The sequence below is a fragment of the Pristiophorus japonicus genome, chromosome 10, assembly GCF_044704955.1.
Source record: "Pristiophorus japonicus isolate sPriJap1 chromosome 10, sPriJap1.hap1, whole genome shotgun sequence".
Lineage (NCBI taxonomy): Eukaryota > Metazoa > Chordata > Chondrichthyes > Pristiophoridae > Pristiophorus > Pristiophorus japonicus.
The window spans coordinates 142334796-142360389 of NC_091986.1; the positions used below are offsets into that span (position 1 = coordinate 142334796).

Sequence of the window (25594 nt, forward strand, 5' to 3'; positions counted from 1 at the left end):
TCATATCTTTAATGAAAACTGAAGTGTTGAAAAGATGTTAACTTGCTATACAAGTGTTCTAATGAGTTCAAAAAATATAATTTAAATTTTAACTCAGGTTTTAAACTGGGCAAGAGAATCACCACCAGATCCACGGCAGCCTCTAGACACATATTATGACCAACCGAGTGGGCGGCTCATGGCATATCAGATGGAGAAACCAGAGAATCTGGTTGCTGATGATTTCAGTCGTCCTCAAAAGCTTCCGGTCATCCGAACTCCTGACATGCAAAGAGACCTAGATTATTTTAAACCTTGGTTAAGCTCCAACAACAAACATCCATTTATACTAGTAGGACCTGAAGGATGTGGAAAAGGGTAAGATTTTGTAGGGGGAACTCGTGTATCTTGAATGCTTGTTAATTTTTTGATGGTTTGAAAATAACTGTAGTGCTGTAGGGTAAATTCTTCTGTGATTGAAATAAAGCATATTGATAATGCAGAGTAGAGGAACTTTCCTCAGCATTTTACCTGACGGTGCTGTTGTTTGCTGCAAAAAGTGGAAAAGTCTTCCATTTTACAGCATTGTCATTCTTACCATGAGGAATGCAAAAATTCACAAATATATCAACAAGGTGCATAGTTTGATCCAAGATTAGTGCTGAGTTAGCGGATCTCAACTGGAAGTGCTATATTTAGTTTCAATAATGTCTCTAGGCTACAGAGGGGGAAAAAAAATCAGCCAGGGTTTTCACTCTTAAGTTTTGTCCAGTAGCTGCAGCTGGAAAGTGTGCACGTGTGAGCATTGGGTGAGGATAGTATCATATTTGTTTGTGATAGCCTGCCAAAACAGTAGCCCGGAGACACAAATGAAAAATGGCAACTTGGGAAAGGCACTCGAGCAGTTGGTGACCACAGAAATGTACCGCAGCATAAGTTCAGGAGAGGAGAGGAAAAAATTGGATGGCAAAATCAATGAAAATCATCCAAAACACGAAAATATTAACTGAGGTCAGGTGAGCATTTTCTTGCAAGGTCTCAAATTAAGTTCCAGCTTTTTACCTTCACTCTGTTTTAGACATCATGGGGCCGAAATTCACCCCTGCTACAAACGGGTCGCACCTACCTTTTTTCCTGTGTTTTCACTGCTGCGGTGGCCTCTTGCGCGAAATTCAGCTCTTTGTCTTTTTTTTTCGAGCGGGGTGGAAGTTGGTCATAATGGGGGTGGAAGTGGAGCGGAGAACAGAAGATCAGTCAAAAGAGGGGCCGGGCGGAGTGTCCGGCGCTGTCAGTCATCACACTGGCGCTGATGAAGTCATCACGTTGGCGCATCACCGCATGTCTCCCCTTCACTTAAAGGGGAGAGCCGCTGCAAGCTCTACGATTATTTTAGTTAGGTCCACTGGGCCACCAGGGAGGGTTTCGACTGGGCCAGCGGCCTGGCACCCAAAAGGGGTGCCAAGCTGTCTGTTGGCAGCCCGGCCAAACCTGGGGGCATAATTGTCGGGCTGACCTGGCAATTGGCGATATGCACTCAGGAGGGTTAGGCAACAGCGGGGCTGAAGTGGGGACCGCCAGAAAAACCACCAAGGAGAATTTCGTGAGCAGCGGCCATTCGACAAAAAAATCGGCGGCCATTCGACACCTCTGTGTGGCCAGTAACAGGCCTTTTCGGGAGGCAGAATTTCGACCCCCATAACTTGTATTTGAAAATAAAGTTTATTTCACAGACACCATATTGCAGACATCACAGGAAAGGGTGGGGCTCCAGAACAATTTTTGGGAAATAACGTTCTATGCAAATGGTATTGTTTTTGACTAGTACTGATGGTAGGGGTTGACGTTTACTGATGTTTTGTTTATTTTATTTTGAAACAAAATTAGTGGTAGCCAAAAGTTGAAAAGCACCAGTTTCATTTTTAAACAATGATTTTGTAGAAAACATTGCACATGTAGCCTTGAATTAATAGTGCATTATTGTAATGTAGAAACATAGAAACATAGAAAATAGGTGCAGGAGTAGGCCATTTGGCCCTTCGAGCCTGCACCATCATTCAATAAGATCATGGCTGATCATTCACCTCAGTACTCCTTTCCTGCTTTCTCTCCATACCCCTTGATCCCTTTAGCCGTAAGGCCCATATCTAACTCCCTCTTGAATATATCCAATGAACTGGCATCAACAATTCTCTGCGGTAGGGAATTCCACAGGTTAACAACTCTTGAGTGAAGAAGTTTCTCCTCATCTCAGTCCTAAATGGCTTACCACTTATCCTTAGACTGTGACCCCTGGTTCTAGACTTCCCGAACATCGGGAACATTCTTCCTGCATCTAACCTGTCCAGTCCTGTCAGAATTTTCTATGTTTCTGTGAGATCCTCTCTCATTCTTCCAAACTCCAATAAATAAAGGCCCAATCGATCCAGTCTCTCCTCATATGTCAGTCCAGCCTCCTGGGAATCAGTTTGGTGAACCTTCGCTGCACTCCCTCAATAGCAAGAATGTCCTTCCTCAGATTAGGAGACCAAAACTGAACACAATATTCCAGGTGAGGCCTCAGCAAGGCCCTGTACAACTGCAGTAAGACCTCCCTGCTCCTATACTCAAATACCCTAGCTATGAAGGCCAACATACCATTTGCCTTCTTCAGCGCCTGCTGTACCTGCATGCCAACTTTCAGTGACTGATGTACCATGACACCCAGGTCTCGTTGCACCTTTTCCTAATCTGCCGCCATTCAGATAATATTCTGCCTTTGTGTTTTTGCCACCAAAATGGATAACCTCACATTTATCCACATTGGGCAAATGCATGGCAGATGCAGTATATTCACCTAACCTGTCCACTTCACTCTTAGCGTCCTCCTCACAGCTCTCACTGCCACCCAGTTTAGTGTCATCTGCAAACTTGGAGATATTACACTCAATTCCTTCATCCAAATCATTATTGTATATTGTAAATAGCTGGGGTCCCAGCACTGAGCCCTGTGGCACCCCACTAGTCACTGCCTGCCATTTTGAAAAGGACCCGTTTATCCCGACTCTCTGCTTCCTGTCTATCCACACCAGTACATTACCCCCAATACCATGTGCTTTAATTTTGCACACCAATCTCTTGTGTGGAACCATGTCAAAAGCCTTTTGAAAGTCCAAATACACCACATCCACTGGTTCTCCCTTGTCCACTCTGCTAGTTACATCTTCAAAAAATTCCAGAAGATTTGTCAAGCATGATTTCCTTTTCATAAGTCCATGCTGACTTGGACCGATCCAAATGTGCTGTTATTTCATCTTTAATAATTGATTCCAACATTTTCCCCACTACTGATGTCAGGCTAACCGGTCTATAATTACCCGTTTTCTCTCTCCCTCCTTTCTTAAAAAGTGCTTTACATTAGCTACCCTCCAGTCCACAGGAACTGATCCAGAGTCGATAGACTGTTGGAAAATGATCACCAATGCATCCACTATTTCTAGGGCCACTTCCCTAAGTGCTCTGGGCTGCAGATTATCAGGCCCCGGGTATTTATCGGCCTTCAATCCCATCAATTTCCCTAACACAATTACCCTCCTAATAAGGATATCCTTCAGTTCCTCCTTCTCACTAGACCCACGGTCTCCTACTACCTCCGGAAGGTTATTTGTGTCTTCCTTTGTGAAGACAGAATCAAAGTATTTGTTCAACTGGTCTGCCATTTCTTTGTTCCCCATTATAAATTCACCTGAATCTGACTGCAAGGGACCTACGTTTGTCTTCACTAATCTTTTTCTCTTCACATATCTATAGAAGCTTTTGCAGTCAGTTTTTATGTTCCCAGCAAGCTTTCGCTCATATTCTATTTTCCCCTTCCTAATTAAACCCTTTGTCCTCCTCTGCTGAATTCTAAATTTCTCCCAGTCCTCAGGGTTGCTACTTTTTCTGGCCAATTTATATGCCTCTTCCTTGGAGTTGAGTCACCACCACATCCGACTGTCAACTAAATTGTCGGTGTATAGAGCAGGCGTTCTCTCATCTCTCCTTTATGGATGTGAGACCTGGACACCCTACAGGCGACACAGCAAAAAGCTGGAAGCTTTCCACATGCGCAGTCTCAGATCTATACTCCACATACGCTGGCAAGACCGAGTGTCAAACCTTGAGGTTCTGGAGGGAGCACAATCAACTAGCATCGAGGCGATGATCATGTGAGCCCAGTTCCGGTGGGCTGGACAAATCATCCGCATGGATGGGTCAAGGATCCCTCGTCAGCTTCTTCACGGCGAGCTCTGTGAAGGCCCCCGCAAGCGCTATAAAGATTGCATTAAGGCTAACCTCTAGTACTGTGGCATCCGACCGAAGGACCTCGAGAATACAGCAGCTAATAAAATCCACTGGCGAACCCTCACGAGGACTGCTTGCCAGACCTTCGAAGAAAGTTGATGTCAACGCGTGCGGGACACTAGAGATAGACGACATCAGGTGGCAGTACTGTCAGCATCAGGCACACTAAACTTTCCTTGTCCGGTGTGCAAGAGACTATGTGCATCCACAATTGGCCTATACAGCCACTTGAAGACACATGCCATTGATGATTAGCACAACAACGTCTTTGTTGGATACAACAGACTAACAAGACTTATATGCCTCTTCCTTGGATTTAACACTATCCTTAATATCCCTTGTTAGCCACAGTTGAGCCACCTTCCCCGTTTTAATTTTACTCCAGACAGGGATGTACAATTGTTGAAGTTCATCCCTGTGATCTTTAAATGTTTACCATTGCCTATCCACCGTCAACCCTTGAAGTATCATTTGCCAATCTATTCTAGCCAATTCACATCTCACACCTATCAGATGTGTCTGTTGCAACAGTGCTCTTTTATTTAAACTTTTTCATATACTTGGGAAATGTTCTGGAGGACTGCCACCAGTCATACAGACATTGTAGAGCAACAAATGAAGTAGTTGAAAATAAGGTTTTGGATTCTTGTTCCACCTTGCCACATCCTCAGGCACTCATAATTATGTCCTGAATGTGGAGTAAGTTGTTCACTTTTCAAGACTGAAATCAGGTTACCTTAGAAGATTGACCAAATTATTTTGCACCCCAAGTCTAGAACTTTGGAACTCTGAAACCATAATGTGAATTCAGCTTTGTAAATTGGTAACCTCTGGCTCATGGAAATGCTAAATTTATTCCATGGAATTGTTTCACGAGACACATATGATCAAAAACTGCTCGTTGCTTTGCTATTCCATCACTGGTTCACCTTCCTGTCCAATTATTTTTTTCTATTACTTAGAACACATAAATGCTTTTATTTTTAAGTATCTATGCCGCACCGATAAGATTGCTATCTAGCCAAGTTTTCACCTTCCCAGCTGGCATTTTGAAAGTTCCATTGTCTGGTTGGTTGACAGTTTTAATTGGAAATATATTGGTAAATTCACTGATCTTGCGGTTTCAGAGAAATCCATGCTTGATGAAAGCACCATTCAGAGGATCGGTGCTACAGTATTGTAGCCCAAATTGCAAATTACCCTTTGTTGGATTAAAAAAAAATATTGTATGTTGAGGCATCCTCTTGTTTTATTTCTGTTACAAACCTCTGTGAAAATATTTAGTGTTTTTAAATGTATCTATTAAAGAGACAATAATGGTAGGTGGGTGGAAACAGTTGGGCAGGAGGGTGAAATGTTGCTGATGGGGCAGGCACCTCTGGAATTCAGAAACCTGAAGCCTTGCTGGTCACCAATAATGCTGACCAATTATTTCCCTGTTATGGTCGTTTGTAACTGACTTAGATTCCAATTGCAAGATTTTTTTTATTTTCAAGAAATTTACTTGGATAATTAATGACGTAATTTAGCTTGGTGCTGTTCTAATCTTTTGAAATTCATTAATAATATGTTGTGAACTGTTAGCCTGGAACTATTTGACATGTGTAAATGTTTTCCTTTGTGGTTGTTAATTTTCCCACGAAATACAAGCTGTTCGTGTAATTTATACTGGGAAAGAACATGCTTAAGAAAATAACGCTTCAACTTGTTTATTGCTTTCGATAAATCTTTAAGCTGCACAATGGCCTTCTCTGCTGATCGTGATGTTACTTATTCTCTGGTACTAGAGGTTTCCTTTCAAATGTTTTTTCCCAACATAGTTGTTTTCTTGGACATGTTAGTAGGCGATTTCTATATCCATGAGAAGAAAAGCCACCTAAACATGAAGTCATGCAGTATCTCTGTGTGCAGTTGAATATAGTTTGTTCATGCTCTGTTGCCACATTTCTAATTGCTGTAAACTAGACTCCAAATTTGTAACAGTAGTCTACTGTTTCATTGAGCCATCCTGTGTTTCTTGCAGGGAAGTTCTGTTAGGATTTTTGTTGTTGTTGGTATCTCTTGCTTCATTCTTCTAAGATGATAAGCATCCCATTTATTGATTTTACATAGACAAGCCAGGAGAGTGTGCAGTTACTTGGCAAGTGCAGTTCAACATAAATAAGTGAAGTTGTACATTTTGGGGAGAAGAAAAGAGCTCTATAACACCTGGAGAAGATGTGTATTGCACCAAGGACATATTCTGTAGATGGCTTTGGCAGAGTTCTCATTCTAGCATGGTGCGTAGATGGTGGAAAAGGAGATTTATAGTCTGACTTCTGGGCCGTAACATTATGCTTTAGGAATCTAACGTATGGAATGATGATGCTTGTCATAAATTTTTCTCTCCATTATAGAGGCATTAACCAGTTTTTAAAAAATAGAGTACGACTTGCACTAAAATAGCTCCAAGAGGGATTTTAGCATCTGTATTTTAGTTGTGATTGTGTTAGCCTGATTCTTCGTTTTGGTAACTTCAACATGACTTCCTAAAACCAAGGTCTTTTTCTGCTCCTCTTCTGCATTTAATCTCTTACTATTTAAGGTGCATGTCCTGTGCTATTATTACTTCCAAAATATCTGTCATGACATTTTTCCATAACGAACTGCATCTTGCTAGTCTATCTTGTCCCATAGTCTTTCTCAATTGTCCCACTATTTGCTATATTTTGGAATTCTATTTTACAACAAAGAAGGAGGTTATACATTCCATTGCACCAGTGTCTGCTATCCAGTCCCATTTCCTTGCACTTTTCCTATACCTTTTAAATGTTTTTCAAATATCGATCCACTTCCATTTTAAAAGCTTTTATGCATTTGGTGTTATTGGTAATTTTAATATTGTTTCTTCAATTTCTAACTCCATATAATTCGTGCAAACAAGAGCAGTCCCAACACGGGGGTCTCTTTTTTGGACAGAGGGTCACTTTTGGGCCCCGCCCCCCAGTCCTCTGGCACAATTTTCATTTCCATAGAATTTTGGAAAACGATAATCTGAACGTGTGATATTTATTTCCCAGCTTTCCTCAGGATCTTTGGATGTAAACCAGTTATTTATCTACCTTAAATTGGAGTAACTTCCTCAGCACCATTTCTCTTTGAAGAGTAACCTCAGCCAACTGTTCTGCACTTACCTTTAGTGGTTCAACAATCCAAATATGCATCTGCTTGGTGAAAATGTATTTAATATCTGCCATTTCTTCACATTCCACTACACTTACCTCCTTCAGTCCTTCGTGGGCTTTTCCCTACCGTGATTATCTCTTGCTATTGGTGTACTTCAAAAAAAAACTCTTTATTGTCCTTAATGTTCTTTTGTTAATTTTCTGTCATACTTCCCCTTGGCCTTTCTAAACTTCCTTTTGGTAAATTTTCTGTATTCTTTATTTTGTCCTGGTTTTCCTTTTATTATCTACCCTAGAAGCATTAAATACTTTATTTAAAGTTTGAAGTTTGACCATGTGCTCCTTTTTGCCTCCTGGAATATACTTGATTTGTACCTTTTCATACCACTTTGGCAGAAATACTAAAAAAGCAAATTATAATTTAAATGGAGAAAAATTGCAAAGTGTTACAGTACAGAGGGACCTGGGGGTCCTTGTGCATGAAACACAAATAGTTAGTATGCAGGGATAGCAAGTAATCAGGAAGGCAAATGGAATGTTGGTCTTTATTGCAAGGGGGAGAGAGTATAAAAGCAGAGATGTCCTGCTACAATTGTACAGGGTATTGCTGAGGCCACACTGAGAGTACTGCGTACAGTTTTGGTCTCTGTATTTAAGGAAGGATATACTTGCATTAGAGGCTGTTCAAAAATGGTTCACTAGGTTGATTCTGGAGATGAGGGGGTTGACTTATGAAGATAGGTTGAGTAGGTTGGGCCTATACACATTGGAATTCAGAAGAATGAGAGGTGATCTTATTGAGGGCGCTCGACAAGTTGGATGCAGGGAGGATATTTCCACTCGGGAAACTAAAACCAGGGGACTTTGGGTTGGATTTTCCATTTTAATCTCCCCGCCCGATCCTTAGCGGCGTTCCGGCGGTTGCGTCTTTTTCAACTGCCGGAATGCCACTGGTGCGCACTCCCGCGGTTTTTGGGTGCTCCGTGGCAGCGGTGGTGAAGCGGTGCGGAAGCGAAGTGCAGTGGGCGGTATGCGACAGAGGAGACCTATCGACTTGGGAATCTTCGGTTCCCAAGTTGTGCGCATGCACGTGTGGTTGTCAAGCTCCCCCCACCCCCCCCCCGCCCTAAGCACCGACGAGAGGCCAGAAACTGTCGACGTGAGATCGCTGTGGGGGGTGTTGGGGGGGGGAAGAAGAGTGAGATCGCTGTGACCACAGATGCATTACACAGGCCATTGATGCCCCCTTTGACAAGTCAACCAATTGTATCAACTTTGCCACTGGTAAAGCCAGTGTTACTGAACGGGTGCTTGGCTTTGCCACACTGGCTGGTTTCCCACAGGTGCAGGGCATCATCAACTGCATACATGTGGCAATTGGGGCATCCCATCATAACCCAGGAGTATTTGTCAACCGCACGGGCGTTCACGCCCTCAATGTGCAGCTGTTCAGCAACCATAGGAAGATGCATGTGTGCACCAAGTTCCCTGGCAGCTGCCCTGAATCTTTGATTCTGCGCCATTCCAGCCTTCCTCAGCTCTTCGCTCCTCTAAACAGACTTTCCGGCTGGCTGCTTGGAGAAGAGGGCTATCTACTGAAGACATGGCTCATGACACCCTTGAGGAGGTCAAGTACTGAGGCCAGGAGAGATACAATGAAAGCTGCATTTCCACCAGATGTGTCATAGAGCAGACAATAGGCATGCTCAAAATGCACTTCAGATGCCTTAACAGATTTGGAGGAGCGCTTCAATACGCACCAGCCAGGGTCTCCAGAATTTTCATGGTCTGCTGTGCCCTGCACAATATAGCACAGCAGCGAGGATTAGCGCTGCATGAGGTGCAAGGCACTGAGCACACAGCCTCTTCAGAGGAGGAGGAGCATCAGCTGGAAGATGAGGAGGAAGCTGCGGGCCAGATCCCACGAGCACCTGAGCACATTGCTGCCCGGGAGGCCAGGGATGGCGTCTTTATGTCCAGATTTACTTAACTTTATGCCGTACATCCATATGGTTGACATATACTGAGCCAGGTTTTCACCACCCACAGCAACATTATAAAGGATCCCTACAATGACCAAGCCATTACTTTCATACTGATCACCATTGCTGTAGGTGCCGTAATGTCTCACCCATTCACTGCAACTCACTGAGCCACTTCCAGAGGTGTCCAAGAAGGGAAAGTGGTGAAAATAAAGATTTTAATGGTTGACAATACATTAATGGAAACTTGACATCAACATTGACTAAAACACCCAAGTGGCTACCCTTATGAATCTACTTGTGTGTCATCTTTCTGTTCCGCGTGCTTCTACGAGGTGCTACCCCTGTGGCTTCAGCAGAGGTAGAAGCAGCCTGCTCACTTCCCTGCTGCGACCGTTTAGACACTCTTGGCGGACGTCCTTTCAATTCTGGAGCCTGTGATGGCCAGGCCAAAGTTTGCTCCTCCTGCGACTGTGCAGGGGCAGACTTGGCTGACGCGATCAGAGATGCCATTTGGGGCTCTGACTGAGGGGGTGTCAACGGGAGCCAAGTGTAAGTGCTTTGAGAGGAGCCCACACTTCCCTCTTCCCTCTCTCCGTCATCCCTATCATGGGCCACCTGCACCTCCCTGCTAGCAAGGAACTGGAGAGCACCTTGCTGCACAGCAGTGGGGCCATGAGGACCCATGTCTACGCTGACATCACTCCTAGACAGGAAGTCTATGAGCATCTGACATCTATTGTCTATAGATAGCCATCTATTCTCCATAGAGACCATGTGCTCCTGCAAGTAACGCATTATGCAGGTAGCCATCCTATCAATGAAAGAGCCTATAGTCACCATCGCCTGCGACACGTTGATGATGGACTTCTCCATTCTCTGAACATATTCAGACATCAAGGTCGTAAAACCTGTCAGAGCCTCTTGCATGTTTTCTTGCACCTCCAGGATCACCCTCTTTCTGGATAGGCCCACGAGGCTCAGTGTGTGCATGCAGCTGAGCAAAGCTGGAAGTGTTCTGCGCCCTCCGGCGAGAAGTCTAAACTGCTGACCCTGTCTTTACCATCTGCTCTTGCTCACTTGTGACTTGTGACGGACCCGGTGACAGCACTACTCTATCTCGTATGGGACCCACCAAGGTGTATGTCTCTGCACTGGTGCTGCGTGCGCTCATGACTGGTGACTCTGCCCCCTGAGAGGCTGCAGGCTCCTCTGAGGAGTCGTCTTGCTCTTCCTCCAGGACAGTGGGGGGGGCGGGGGGGCTCTTGATGGTCCTGTAAGAGCGTAAAGAGATGAGTTAGATATGCCATATGAAGAATGGGTACACATACCATTATGCACATGATGACCATTCAGTGGCTGATAACATCAGTTCCCATATGAGTGACTGATGTATGCCTTGTAGTTTTCACTAGGTTGCTGAGTTGTCCCCCTCCTTCTCTCACCGCCAGCTGTTTGACCACTCCCGAGGCTTCCAACACAGCCTCCTCTGCTGTTGTAAGGGTGGCAAATGATGGAGGCCGTCCTCCAGTTCTCTCCCTCTCCCTCTTATTGTGCGCTGTCTTCTCTTGCAAGGAGAGAAAGAAGAGATGGTTGAATGGGAGTGATGGAATGTAAGGAATGGATTGGTTCCATGTTTAGAGGGAGACTATAATGGATTGGGGTGACAATGCCAAGTGGCCTCCTTGTGTGGTGTTAGTTGGTATGATTGCATTAGAATGAGGCTGAGTGAGGGGTGGCTAGTAAGATAGGGATGTGATAATGTAGTTGGAGAGAGAGAGAGGGATGGGTGGATGTGCAAGGTGTGTTGGTGAGCGTAAGGATGTGCAGGAGTAGGTTTGGGAAGGCAGAGTGATGGGGATATGATGAGAGGCACAGCAGAATGAAGATACATGTGGCTTTGTACTTTTCCAAATCTAATGAGATCCATGAAATGTTTCCAACACTGTTCCCAGGTCCCTGCTGTTGACCTCCTCTGCAATTTGGAGCTAGGCTCTTTTTGTCTCTGGGGATATCTCTTCCACCCGTTGGAAGGAAGAAGACCTCTCTGTGTGGTTTGATTCCCTCCACAAGCATGTGGAGGGAGCCATTGGAGAAGCTGGGTGCAGCCCTCTGCCTCTGTGCAGCCATCTCTCCAACTGTTTGCAGCAATGAACACCTCCAGTGTGCTGCCTGCACACTACTTGATGAACCTTCAAATGCAATATGGCCATGGCCACTTTAAATATCCCGGCAGAAAACACGTCACGGATGACGTCATCAGACCCGCACCATTTAATAGAGGCGGGTAACAATGGGGGCGGGCATAATAGGCCCCATTGGAGCAAAGTCGATTTCTGCAGCAGGATGGAAGCAACAACAGGGTCTCGACCCGCCTCGCTGACTATCCGTACCAGACCCACCCAGGTACAGAAAATGACGGCCCTTCTGCACTTTTTTGCAGGCAAGAGGAAAATTACATTGAGGAATTTATTGCATACATTTTTGACTTTGGGGACTAAAATGGGATAACTTAATATTAGGAAATGTAAAAATAAAATTTCCCCATGTCTCTCTGTTGCTTTTATTACTAGATTTGTAGTTTGACTGTTTTGTTGCGGGAACATCCATAAAGTTAAAACGTTTCCTTTCTATCGGCAAAGTGTTAATCTATGTAGCACACCTTCCATTTTAACAGTTCATTTTTATTTTCAGGATGCTTCTTCGTTATGCTTTTTCTCAGCTCAGATCCACTCAGATTGCAGTAGTTCACTGCAGTGCACAGACCTCGCCTCGGCATATTCTGCAAAAATTGAGCCAGACATGCATGGTTATTAGTTCGAACACTGGTCGTGTATACAGGCCAAGAGACTGTGAACAGCTGGTGTTATATTTGAAAGATATTAACCTACCCAAACCAGACAAATGGGAAACCAGCAGTGTTATTGCTTTTCTACAGCAGGTTAGGACATTATTAGACTTGTATGTATATGCTATTTTTACTTTAGTTGTTTTTATTTTTAATTTTGCCCAGCTGTGCAGTATATTGTTTAAATATTTTTGCATTTTAGCTTCCACTGCATTTAATAGCATAAATAAACTGATAGTAGCTGTCTTTGAAATATAATAGTCTACCAGAACTGTGTAGGAAGTGCATGAAATCGTACTGAGCAACAGTGGGTATCTTAATTTGTAGAAATCATTTGAATAATGTATTTTTTGAAGTAGTTTTATTGTAATTGTCACCTTTTCTCATTTATTTTGTCCCCCTCCTTTAGACTTCTTCCACACTCCATACACTGTTATCTACAAGGGAGCAAACTGACAACCTGTTTATTTCAATGTTATAATCAGTTATATAGGTAATGATTTCAGGCCTCTGCAATGACATAGTGTATTCAGCTGTTATGAGGTACAGAAATGCAGCCAGGTTATGCTGAATTTATGATTTTTAGTTCTTCCTGGTAGGGAATTAACTTACCCCCATCCTGTGTCCCCACTCATGACTTGGCTTCATTTGGAAACTTGTCATTGGGGGAAGTGCAGGGCATACGCTGTATCCTACCATATTGTCCAAACAGACATTTGGTTTTATTTTGAAGCACAAGGCAATTGGAGTCTTAAGAAATTTAAAAGTAGACCTAAAATTCAGTATTTCTGCTTAACTGCTAACTATTATTTAACCAGCATTACTGGTTGGGCTGATTTGTAGCTGAAAACCAGGTAGAATGCTTTATATATTTCTAACTTCTTTGTGATTTTTTTAAACAATAAAATTCCAAAGGCGTTGACTTACCATGGCTTTTATGATGAGAATTTGGAGTGGGTTGGATTTGAAAATATTCAGGTCGTGGCTTCAATGTCAGTCGGTGGTGCTATGGGGCGGCATACCCTAACGACAAGATTTACATCTATTGTCAGGATCTGCACAATAAAGTAAGTACTATCATGTCCATTTATTCTTCCAGTGATGTAAACATATATATATCATTAAGTTATACATTTATATTAAAGTAATCGATTTCTAGTAAAGGATATAAAAGAAAACTGAATTTTGCAACATGAGTGTGTTTTCAGAAAAATACAAGGATCTGTGTGATTTTTTTTTCAGTACTGAATGCTGTTTCATTGCTCTTTTCATTACGATGCAATTATTATTTTCAAAATATTTGACTCCTCAAATTACTGCATTTTTCAATGCTATGTTTGATCTAACTAGTTAATCATGTTACTAACTTCCACTTTGCCATCAATTTAAGCACACTGTCAGGGTAATATGTATTCCACAATCTGTCTTTGAACAGTCTTGCCCATTTCAGTTGTTTTTTCAGCCCCACAGATCAGCATAGAAACATAGAAAATAGGTGCAGGAGCAGGCCATTCGGCCCTTCGAGCCTGCACCACCATTCAATAAGATCATGGCTGATCATTCACCTCAGTACCCCTTTCCTGCTTTCTCTCCATACCCCTTGATCCCTTTAGTCGTAAGGGCCATATCTAACTCCCTCTTGAATATATGTAACGAACTGGCATCAACAACTCTCTGCAGTGGAGAATTCCACAGGTTAACAACTCTCTGAGTGAAGAAGTTTCTCCTCATCTCGGTCCTAAATGGCTTACCCCTTATCCTTAAACTGTGACCCCTGATTTTGGACTCCCCCAACATCGGGAACGTTCTTCCTGCATCTAACCTGTCCAGTCCCGTCAGAATTTTATATGTTTCTATGAGATCCCCTCTCATTCTTCTAAACTCCAGTAAATACAGGCCCAGTCGATCCAGTCTCTCCTCATATGTCAGTCCTGCCATCCTGGGAATCAGTCTGGTGAACCTTCGCTGTAGTCCCTCAATAGCAAGAACGTCCTTCCGCAGATTAGGAGACCAAAACTGAACACAGGTCCAGTACAACTGCAGTAAGACCTCCCTGCTCCTATACTCAAATCCCCTAGCTATGAAGGCCAACATGCCATTTGCCTTCTTCACCGCCGACTGCACCTGCATGCCAACCTTCAATGACTGATGTACCATGACACCCGGGTCTCGTTGCACCCCCCCTTTTCCTAATCTGCCGCCATTCAGATAATATTCTGCCTTCATGTTTTTGCCATCAAAGTGGATAACCTCACATTTATCCACATTATACTGCATCTGCCATGCATTTGCCATGCATTTGCCCACTGTCCAAGTCACCCTGAAGCCTCTTAGCATGCTCCTCACAGAGCTCACACCACCACCCAGCTTAGTGTCATCTGCAAACTTGGAGATCTTACTCTCAATTCCTTCATCTAAATCATTGATGTATATTGTAAATAGCTGCGGTCCCAGCACTGAGCCCTGCGGCACTCCACTAGTCACTGCCTGCCATTCGGAAAAGGACCCGTTTATCCCGACTCTATGTTTCCTGTCTGCCAACCAGTTCTCTATCCACGTCAATACATTACCCCCCAATACCATGTGCTTTAATTTTGCGCACCAATCTCTTGTGTGGGACCTTGTCAAAAGCCTTTTGAAACTCCAAATACACCGCATCCACTGGTTCTCCCTTGTCCACTCTACCAGTTACATCCTCAAAAAATTAGAGAAGATTTGTCAAGCATGATTTCCCTTTCATAAATCCATGCTGACTTGGACCGATCCTGTCACTGCTTTCCAAATGCACTGCTATTTCATCTTTAATAATTGACTCCAACATTTTCCCCACTACTGATGTCAGGCTAACCGGTCTATAATTCCGCGTTTTCTCTCTCCCCTTTTTAAAAAGTGGTGTTACATTAGCTACTCTTCAGTCCATAGGAACTGATCCAGAGTCGATAAACTGTTGGAAAATGATCACCAATGCATCCACTATTTCTAGGGCCACTTCCTTAAGTACCCCGGGGATTTATCGGCCTTCAATCTCATCAATTTCCCGAACAATTTCCTGTCTAATAAGGATTTCCTTCAGTTCCTCCTTCTTGCTGGACCCTCGGTCCCCTAGCATTTCCGGAAGTTTATTTGTGTCTTCCTTCGTGAAGACAGAACCAAAGTATTTGTTCAATTGGTCTGCCATTTCTTTGTTCCCCATCATAAATTCACCTGATTCTGACTGCAAGGGGACCTACGTTTGTATTCACTAATCTTTTTCTCTTCACATATCTATAGAAGCTTTTGCAGTCAGTTTTTATGTTCCCAGCAAGCTTCCCTTGCATACTCTACTTTTCCCCTCCTAATTAAACCCTTTGTCCTCCTCTGCTGAATTCTAAATTTCTCCCAGTCCTCAGGTTTTCTGCTTTTTCTGGTCAATTTATATGCCTCTTCCATGGATTTAACACTATCCCTAATTTCCCTTGTTAGCCACAGTTGAGCCACCATTTTATTTTTACTCCAGACAGGGATGTACAATTGTTGAAGTTCATCCATGCGATCTTTAAATGTTTGCCATTGCCTATCCACCATCAACCCTTTAAGTATCATTCGCCAGTCTATCCTAGCCAATTCACGTCTCATACCATCGAAGTTACTTTTCCTTAAGTTCAGGACCTGAGTCTCTGAATTAACTGTGTCACTCTCCATCTTAATAAAGAATTCTACCATATTATGGTCACTCTGTGTTCTGCATTTCTAGCTCTGGAGCACACTGTTTCTTTTGGTTGTTTGCATATTTTAAAAGCACTTATTGCTGGATAACAGCCAACATTTTTAAGGTAGAAAGTTGTCAATGGTTTGAATGTTCTTCAATGCAGGTTAATGGGAGTAAGAGAGAATATAGCAAGGACTGATGTGCAGAGGGGCTTTTTGTAAGTTCTCGGGGCAAGGTGTGAGAAACTTGGTAGAATTGATGAGCTATGTGCTGATCCTTCATCTCTTGCTGCGAGGCATTGCTATGGCCCTGCTTTCTTTGCTGATTTCCATCGTTCTAGGTCTTCCTTGTCAGATGACAACCGATACTGCTGCTCCTCCTCCTCTAAATGCGGGTCTCTCTGCAATGCAATGTTATGCAATATGTAGCAGACCATGACAATTGGTGACACTCTATCTGGGATATATTTCAGCGAGTCCCCACTTACCTCCCTGAGCGGTCCAGACATCTGAACCTCTGCTTAAGCAGTCCTGTTGTGTGCTCTATAAAGATCCTGGCTTTGATTGTGTCTGTACTGCTTGTGCATGGTGGTGTCAGCCAGGTCTGCAGGGGTCCTTTGTTCCCCAGCTGCCACCCTGTTGCGCTTCTTCCAGGGTCAAAGAGTGGAAGAATGGTCGAGTGTCTTGAGAATAAAAGCATTGTGGCAACTTCTTGGGTACTTTGCACAGGTACTTTGACCTGCATGCTGGTGCAGATTTGCATGTTTTTCCTGTGATTGGGCACTAGCTGTACATTGATAGAGTGGTATCCTTTTCTGTTGATGAATGTTGTTGACTCATGTTTTGGTGCCCTAATGGCTGCAGTCAATCACGCCCTGAACATAAAGGAAGCCAGCCACTGCTGGAAAGGCACAAGCTCTGTCCTGTTGACTGCTGAGGTTGGTGGGAAGGTGATGTATTGCTCAGTTCTGTTAATGCAGCTGTGAGCTGCAGCCTGTGAGATGTGGCTGATGTCGCCTGTAGCAGCCTGAAAAGTGGCAGTAAAAATTCAGGGCTGTGGAGGGACACTGGCATGGCATGTTCCCCTGCAGGCAGTAGGTCCTGTTGCAGGAGGTTGCAGCAGTCTGCAAAAGCCTACCTGGAGAAGCGCAGCCTCATCCTGCATTGCTCCGTTAGGTCCAAGAAGGTAAGTCAACAACATTTATATAGTGCTTTTAAAGTAGCAAAATGTCCCAAGGCGCTTCACAAGGGCCTTATCAAAAAAAAAATGATATTGAGACACGGGGGACGATATCAGGACAGATGACCAAAAGCTTGGTCAAAGAGGAGAGAGAGGTAGAGAGGCGGAGAGATTTAGGGAGGAAATTCCAGAGCTTAGGCCCAATGTAGCTGAAAGCATGGCCGGTGGAGTAATTAAAATTGGGGATGCACAAGATGCCAGAATTGGAGGTGCGCATGGTCCTTGTGAGGGTTGGGGCGTTGTAGGGCTTGAGGAGACTACAGAGATATACAAGTGTGTGGCTATGGAGGGATTTGGAAACAAGAACGAGGATTTTAAAATTGAGATGTTGGCTGGACCAGGAGCCAGTGTAAATCAACAAGCACAGGGGTGATAGGTGAACGAGACTTGGAGCGAGTTAAGATACGGGCAGCAGAGTTTTGGATGAGCACATGCTTATGTAGGATGGAAGAAGGGGAAAGCATTACAATAGTCAAGTCTAGAGGTAACAAAGGCATGGTTGAGGGTTTCAGCAGCAGATAAGCTGAGGCAGATTTGGAGTCAGGCGATGTTATGGTAGTGGAAGTAGGCAGTTCTTGGTTTTGGAGCAGATATGTGGTCGTTAACTCATCTCGGGGTCAAACACAACATTAAGGTTCCAAACAGTCTGGCTCAGCTTCAGGCAGTTGCCAGGGGGAGCGATGGGAACTGTGGTCAGGGAACGGAATTTGTGGTGGGGACCAAAGACAATGGCTTCGGTCTTCCAAATATTTAGTTGGAGGAAATAACTGATCATCCAATACTGGATGTCGGACAAGCAGTGTGACAAATCAGATACAGTAGAGGTGTCAAAAGAGGTAGTGGTGAGATAGAGCTGAGTGTCGTCAGTGTACACGTGGAACTTGATGTGTTTTCAGATGTTGTTGCTGAGGGCCAGCATGTAGATGAGAAGTAGGAGGATCCAAATTTAGATTCTTGGGGGACTCCAGAGGTAACGGTATGGGAATGGGAGGAGAAGTCATTACATGTGATTCTCTGGCTATGATTCAATCGATAAGAATGGAACCAGACAAGGGCAGTTCCATCTAGCTGGACAACAGAGGAAAGGCATTGGAGAAGAATGGTGTGATCAATTATGTCGTAGGTTGCAGATATGTTAAGCAAGATAAGGTGGGATAGTTTACCATGGTTACAGTCACACATGGACCCAGTGTGCTGGGTATGGCCTCCTATGCACAGACCCCTCACCTGATGTATTCTGAGAGGCCCAGTTGGTGGCTGTTGCTTCTCCAAGTCTTGCTCCATCCAGAAGAAGCAAGAATAGTTCCCTTCAGGAGTAGAGAAACCTGACTAAAGGGTTATGAGACAGCAGAAGTTGAGATCTGGAAGCACTGCTGACAATCAGACAGGAAAGGATCATGTGATCCTGTGAGTTACAGCTGAGAGCCCCCTTTTATACTGTCTCAGGAGCTCTCCTACAGCAATCCCGCTAGGCTTTGCGGGCATGTCCGAGGCAAATTTAAGTTAAAATGCAATGGGAGTGGTTATGATGCTGGTGGAGCAGGGCTTTGATCTTTTAATTATGGCCCTATTTGCCTGGGATGGGTGCCTGACACATAGCCACAAACAGTTAAGTTAAAATGGTGGAGTGTCGGGAAGACCATGGGGAATCCACAGACGTGACTAACTCCCCACCTGCACAGTTCCTGCTGGGTGGGAGTGGAGGTGGGGGGGCGGGCAGTGGTAAAAATCATCTCAAAAATGTTATTTCGAAAGTGAAACAAAATGGTGTAGCCCCCATGTCTCTTGTGACTGAGTTCAGGAAATGTCAATTACTTATTTGTGATTTTAGCTATCCTGATAGAGAGCAACTGCAGGCGATCTACAGTGCATATCTACAGCCTGTGCTGCATAGGAATCTAAAGAACCATCCTGTATGGACATGTCCTGCACGGATACACCAGCTGGCTGGTTCCCTGGTACAGGTTTATGAACAGGTATGTTCCACTTTGGTTGATATTTCTGACATACTTAATACTAAATTTAATTTGGTGTTTTCATAATATAAACATATTATGCAAGATTTTTCTTTTTTGATTTGTGCTGATTTTCCGGTCTGGGGAAGGTGGTGATGTTGCATAGAAGGCTTGGGAGGTGACCTGTCCCACCAGGCTATGGCACATTTCTGTTCGTGCAGCAAGCTTCAGCCATCACTACTTTTGAACAATGGTATCGCTCTCCCAAAAAGGGGCTGGTGTAAGCAAATGAGGCAGTAGTAACAGCGTGATATCATGCATCAGATTTTCTGTCATTTAAAAAAAATATTCATTCATGTGATGAGCGTCGCTGGCAAGGCCAGCATTTATTGCCCATCCCTAATTGCCCTCGAGAAGGTAGTGGTGAGCTGCCACCTTGAATCACTGCAGTCCATGTGGTGAAGGTACTCCCATAGTGCTGTTAGGGAGAGAGTTCCAGGATTTTGACCCAGCGACGATGAAGGAACGGTGATGTATTTCCAAGTCAGGATGGTGAGTGACTTGCAGGAGAACCTGCAGGTGATGGTGTTTCCATGCGCCTGCTGCCTTTGTCCTTCTAAGTGGTAGAGGTCGCAGGTTTGGGAGGTGCAGCCAAAGAAGCCTTCGTGAGTTGCTGTAGTGCATTTTGTAGATAGTACACATTGCAGTCACGGTACGCTGGTGGTGGAGGGAGTGAATGTTTAAGGTGGTAGATGGGGTGCCAATCAAGTGGGTTGCTTTTCCCTGGATGGTGTCGAGCTTCTTGAGTGTTGTTGGTGCTGCACTGATCCAGGCAAGTGGAGAGTATTCCATCACATTCCTGACTTGTGCCATGTAGATGGTGGAAAGGCTTTTTGGGGAGTCAGGAGGTGAGAAACTCACCACAGAATACCCAGCCTCTGACCTGCTTTTGTAGCCACAGTATTTATGTGGCTGGAGCAGTTAAGTTTCTGGTCAGTGGTGACCCCCAAGATGTTGATGGTGGGAATTCGGCAATGGTAATGCCGTTGAATGTCAAGGGACTGGGTTAGACTCTTGCTTGCTGGAGATAGCCATTGTCTGGCACTTGTGTGGCTAGAATGTTACTTGCCACTTATCAGCCCAAGCCGGAATATTGTCCAGGTCTTGCAGCATTCGAGCATGGACTGCTTCATTATCTGAGGAGTTGTGAATGCTACTGAACTCTGTGCAATCATCAGCGAACATTCCCACTTCTGACTTTATGATGGAGGGAAGGTCATTGATGAAGCAACTGAAGATGGTTTGGTCTAGGATACCGCCCTGAGGAATTGCTGCAGCGATGTCCTGGGGCTGAGATGCTTGACCTCCAACAACTACAACCATCTTCCTTTGTGCTAGGTATGACTCCAGCCAGTGGAGAATTTTCCCCCTGATTCCCATTGACTTCAATTTAACTAGGGCTCCTTGATGCCACACTCTGTCAAATGCTGCCTTAACATCAGGGGCAGTCACTCTCACCTCATCTCACCTCCCGCCATAGTAATGTTGTGCGCTAATGAGGAGAATAATTTACTGATATCCAGCAAAGGTAGAACCCTTTTGAAAATTAAAAGTCTACCCTAGAAAGTATAATCAATCAATTGGCATTCCTTGTTGCATAGACCTAGCGGAGGCTAGAGGTTTACCCTGGCAGGGAAGAGCCAAGTCCCGCAACAGCTGGGATTTTTATCCCCTAGCCTGGATCCCAGGCACGGACTGAAACCTCATAGAGTCTGTGAATTAAGCCACCCCCAGGAAACTCGCCAGAGTTATCAGAACAGCTGTTAGTGAGTGGAATTCCTGCCTGCACTTATAGAGGTTTAATTGCTGAGGAGGAAAATCTAGACCAGTGCTTCATATTGTTTGCAACAAAAAAAAACCCTGTCAACTGTGCTAGTTATAGGGCTGGCCAGTCAAAATGCATCAGATTGAACTTTTCTTTTTCTTTGTAACGTAGTTTAAAAAAATGGTCGTAGAAACCTTTGCATTATACTGAGAGTGTTCATCGATAGGATCAATAATTCTTGCACTGTGCAATAACTACTCAGTTAAACATGTACTGTGAATATTCTAATTGCAATTCGAAAGGAATATTGGCATCTGGAGGGTTCTTTTACATTACAGCTGTAATTTCTGTGCGAAGCAGTCTTGCTTCAGTCATAATGCAAATATAGCATAACTCTTCAAATTTTTACCATTTGTCTTCATTTTCCTTTGTGAAATTACGTTATAATTGGTTGAATAGCTGATTTATACTTTCCAGTCCTTGTTGAAGATTTGCACATAAATTTTCATTACTTTCCCATGGAATTTGAAAATAAATCTCCCTTTGGAGGGCATTTCTTTTTAAACAGTTCTGCAGTTTAGGTGTGTTAATATATGTCCTCCTCTTTCACTGAATCAGGGTTCTGATCACCCTATACAACATTGCACCTTGTCATAATTCCTGATGTAAATAAACTATTTGCTTGCCAGTCTCTAAGGACTCAAAATTGGCCAGGAGTTGCTCCGTTTTTTTTGGAGCAACTTGATTTTTCTGGAGTATCTTAAAAATCCCCATTTTGCACATTCAATTTGCGCCAATGTAAGTGAGTTAGTTAGGATTTTTAAAGTTTTTTTTTCAAAAGGGGTCGTTAGCAGCCACCTACGCCCGTTTTGGCCATTTAGGCCACTTTGGCCAGCTAATAGTTACTCCAAACTAACTTAGGCCAGCGTATGTGGCCGCTTTTGAAAACCCTTGCGGAGAGTTAAGAAATCAGTGGAGAGTTAAGAAATCAGCGCAGGTAGGGACATTGGAGGCCAGCAGAACTTAATGACTTGACTAAAGAATGTGGATAGGATCAAACAGCTAAACAGGACATCATATGACAAACTTCGCAAAGTTAATTTACTATACAACAGAAGCATTCATGGAAACTTAAACTACAAAAATAAAAGAAGTAAAAGATAGTTGAATTAAATTGTCCTAATCTCAAAACTAATTTAAACAACTAGTTGTTTGCAATGATTATACTGGGCCAAAATTGAGCCCATATTATCTAAATAAAGTCTATTTCAATAAATAAGATATTCTCTCAGTGTTCCTGTCACTTATATTCTTCTTTCACAATAGCACCAGGTAAATAGGCTTGACAAATGATCACCACTATTCACAAGAGACAAAACATATTTACATAATTTTTTCAACATATCCAAATAAAAAATAGAAGTAAGTAAATCCTACCCTACCTTCATCTTCAACTCGGGAAGGCAGCGGGCCAGCTCTGCCTGGGATAGGGGCAGGACGCACCAGCAGCCAATATGATGATGATGATGATGATGATCGGGTCCCACGCTGCAGCACGCACACTGAGGGGCTGAGTCAGGAGCTACTGCGCATGCGCGCACACTCGCGCCGGATGCCCCGGCACTGTTTTCAGCGTGCGACGCTGGCTCCGCCCCCTACCTGACTGGCCACGCTGCGCGAAGACTCGGGAGAGGCCGGACAGCGTCCAAAGTGGGAAGCACATTTTTTTTGAGCACTTTTCAACACAGCAAAGCGACGCATCTCCGGTGAGTGCTCCGAAAAAAGGGGTGGGCCAATTTTGAGCCCTAAGTTACTGCAGTTTGAAATCTATTCATTTTTCTTAATACTACATCTGAAGAATTTAAAAATGTGATCTTACTCTGTATAACTTCTTTTTAAAGAACATTTTGAAAATAATAGTTTTGTCATTGACCATTTTATTAATTCATTCATGGGATTTGGGCATTGCTGACAAGGCCAACATTTACTGCCCATTCCTAACTGCCCTTGAAAAGGTGGTGGTGAGCCGCCGCCTTGAACTGCTGCAGTCTGTGAGGTGAAGGTACTCCCACAATGCTGTGAGGGAGGGAGTTCCAGGATTTTGACCCAGCGATGTTGAAGGAATGGCGATATATTTCCAAGTCAGGATTGTGTGTGTCTTGGCTGCTGCCAAATTGATGCCCTGGTTCTGATAAAGATTGTTACAAAGTATTAACACAGACACTGCTAGTTGGGTTCCTCAGCGTGATGGCAAGGACCCTTAAACACCTGTATAGCTTCATTCCAATAGTTTTCTTAATAAACTGATTCCTGTTCATTATAGGTTCGAATAAAGTTTACAGTGGATGACAACAGTCATTACCTCTTTACTCCTTGCATTCTTACTCAGTGGGTACTTGGATTGTTTCGATATGACCTTGAGGGAGGTAAGACTCTCATTAACTAAAATTTATGCCATTTTTTTCTCCTTTCTTTTTATCTTTGTCTGTCGGTACCTCACAGGTGAAATTAGAATGTTTATATTTTCTAATCAAAGATAACTGGAGGCTTTTTATTTGCTTTTAAAGTTAAATACATTCAAATTATAACGAGGAAAGATACAGTCTATCTGTGAGTCTCTCTCACTGTTTCTTTTTTTGTCTTTCTGTTCCTCTCTCTTTGCTTCACATTTAGAATGCTTACATTTACTAACAATCAACAAAAGACATAATAATCAAGTGACAATTAGATAATTTTGAGAGATAAGACTTTATTAGGAACTGAGATAAGCATTTTATCATTTGACTAACTTGCATGTTACTGATGCATCCTGGGAAACTGTACATGGTTAGACTTCACTTAACATAGAAACATAGAAAATAGGTGCAGGAGTAGGCCACTCGGCCCTTCGAGCCTGCACCACCATTCAATATGATCGATTATGCAACTTTAGTATCCCACTCCTTCCTTCTCTCCATACCTGCTGATCCCTTTAGCCGTAAGGATCACATCTAACTCCCTTTTGAATATATCCAATGAACTGGACTCAACAACTTTCTGTCCTTATCCTTAGACTGTGACCCCTGGTTCTGGACTTCTGCAACATCGGGAACATTCTTCCTGCATCGAACCTGTCCAATCCAGTCAGAATTTGATATGCTTCTATGAGATCCCCTCTCATTCTTCTAAATTCCAGTGAATATAAGCCTAGTCGATCCAGTCTTTTTTCATAAATCAGTCCTGCCATCCTGGGAATCAGTCTGGGGAACATTTGCTGCACTCACTCAATAGCAAGAATACCCTTCCTCAGATTAGGAGACCAAAACTGAACACAATATTCCAGGTGAGGCTTCACCAAGGCCCTATACAGCTCTGTGGTAGAGAATTCCACAGGTTAACCACTCTCTGAGTGAAGATGTTTCTCCTCATCTCGATCCTAAATGGCTTACCCCTTATTCTTAGACTGTGACCCCTGGTTCTGGAACTCTCCAGCAACGGGAACATTCTTCCTGCCTCTAACCTGTCCAATCCCGTCAGAATTTTATATGTTTCTATGAGATCCCCTCTCATTCTTCTAAACTCCAGTGGATTCAAGCCCAGTTGATCCAGTATCTCCTCATATGTCAGTCCTGCCATCCCGGCAATCAATCTGGTGAACCTTCGTTGTACTCCCTCAATAGCAAGAAGGTCCTTCCTCAGATTAGGAGACCAAAACTGAACCCAACATTCCAGGTGTGGCCTCACCAAGGCTTTGTACAACTGCAGTAAGACCTCCCTGTTCCTATACTCAAATCCTCTCGCTATGAAAGTCAATATGCTATTCGCCTTCTTCACCGCCTGCTGTACCTGCATGCCAAACTTCAATGACTGATGTATCATGACACCCAGGTCCCGTTGCACCTCCCCCTTTCCCAATCTGTCACCATTCAGATAATAGTCTGTCTTCCTGTTTTTTGCCATCTAAGTGGATAACCTCACATTTATCCACATTATACTGCATCTGCTATGCACTTGCTCACTCACCTAACCTGTCCAAGTCCCTCTGCAGCCTCTTAGCATCCTCTTCACAGCTCACACCGCCACCCAGTTTAGAGTCATCTGCAAACTTGGCGATATTACATTTAATTTCTTCATCTAAATCATTGATGTATATTGTAAATAGCTGGGGTCCGAGTACTGAACCTTGCTGCACCCCACTGGTCACTGCCTGCCATTCTGAAAAGGACCCGTTTATTCCGACTCTCTGCTTCCTGTCTGCCAACCAGTTCTGTATCCATGTCAATACATTACCCCCAATACATGTGCTTTAATTTTGCACACTAATCTCTTGTGTGGGACCTTGTCAAAAGCCTTTTGAAAGTCCAAATACACCACATCCACTGGTTCTCCTTTATCCACTCTACTAGTTACATCTTCAAAAAATTCTAGAAGATTTGTCAAGCATGATTTCCCTTTCATAAATCCATGCTGACTTGGACCGATCCTGTCACTGCTTTCCAAATGCGCTGCTATTTCATCTTTAATAATTGATTCCAACATTTTCCCCAACGCCGTTGTGAGGCTAACCAGTCTATAATTCCCTGTTTTCTCTCTCCCTCCTTTTTTAAAAAGTGGT

The 25594-nt window shown here is 43.6% G+C and overlaps 1 protein-coding gene across 3 annotated transcripts in view; it reads left to right on the forward strand.

Moving 5' to 3' along the window:
- Nucleotides 1-25594, forward strand: part of dync2h1 (dynein cytoplasmic 2 heavy chain 1) — a 994370-nt gene that overhangs the window by 228982 nt on the left and 739794 nt on the right. For all 3 annotated transcript variants that reach the window (XM_070892150.1, XM_070892151.1, XM_070892152.1), the window contains exons 43-47: nucleotides 98-357; nucleotides 12140-12386; nucleotides 13209-13360; nucleotides 19052-19196; nucleotides 23324-23426. In XM_070892150.1, the coding sequence (XP_070748251.1) occupies nucleotides 98-357; nucleotides 12140-12386; nucleotides 13209-13360; nucleotides 19052-19196; nucleotides 23324-23426 (907 nt within the window). The remainder of the gene's footprint in view (nucleotides 1-97; nucleotides 358-12139; nucleotides 12387-13208; nucleotides 13361-19051; nucleotides 19197-23323; nucleotides 23427-25594) is intronic.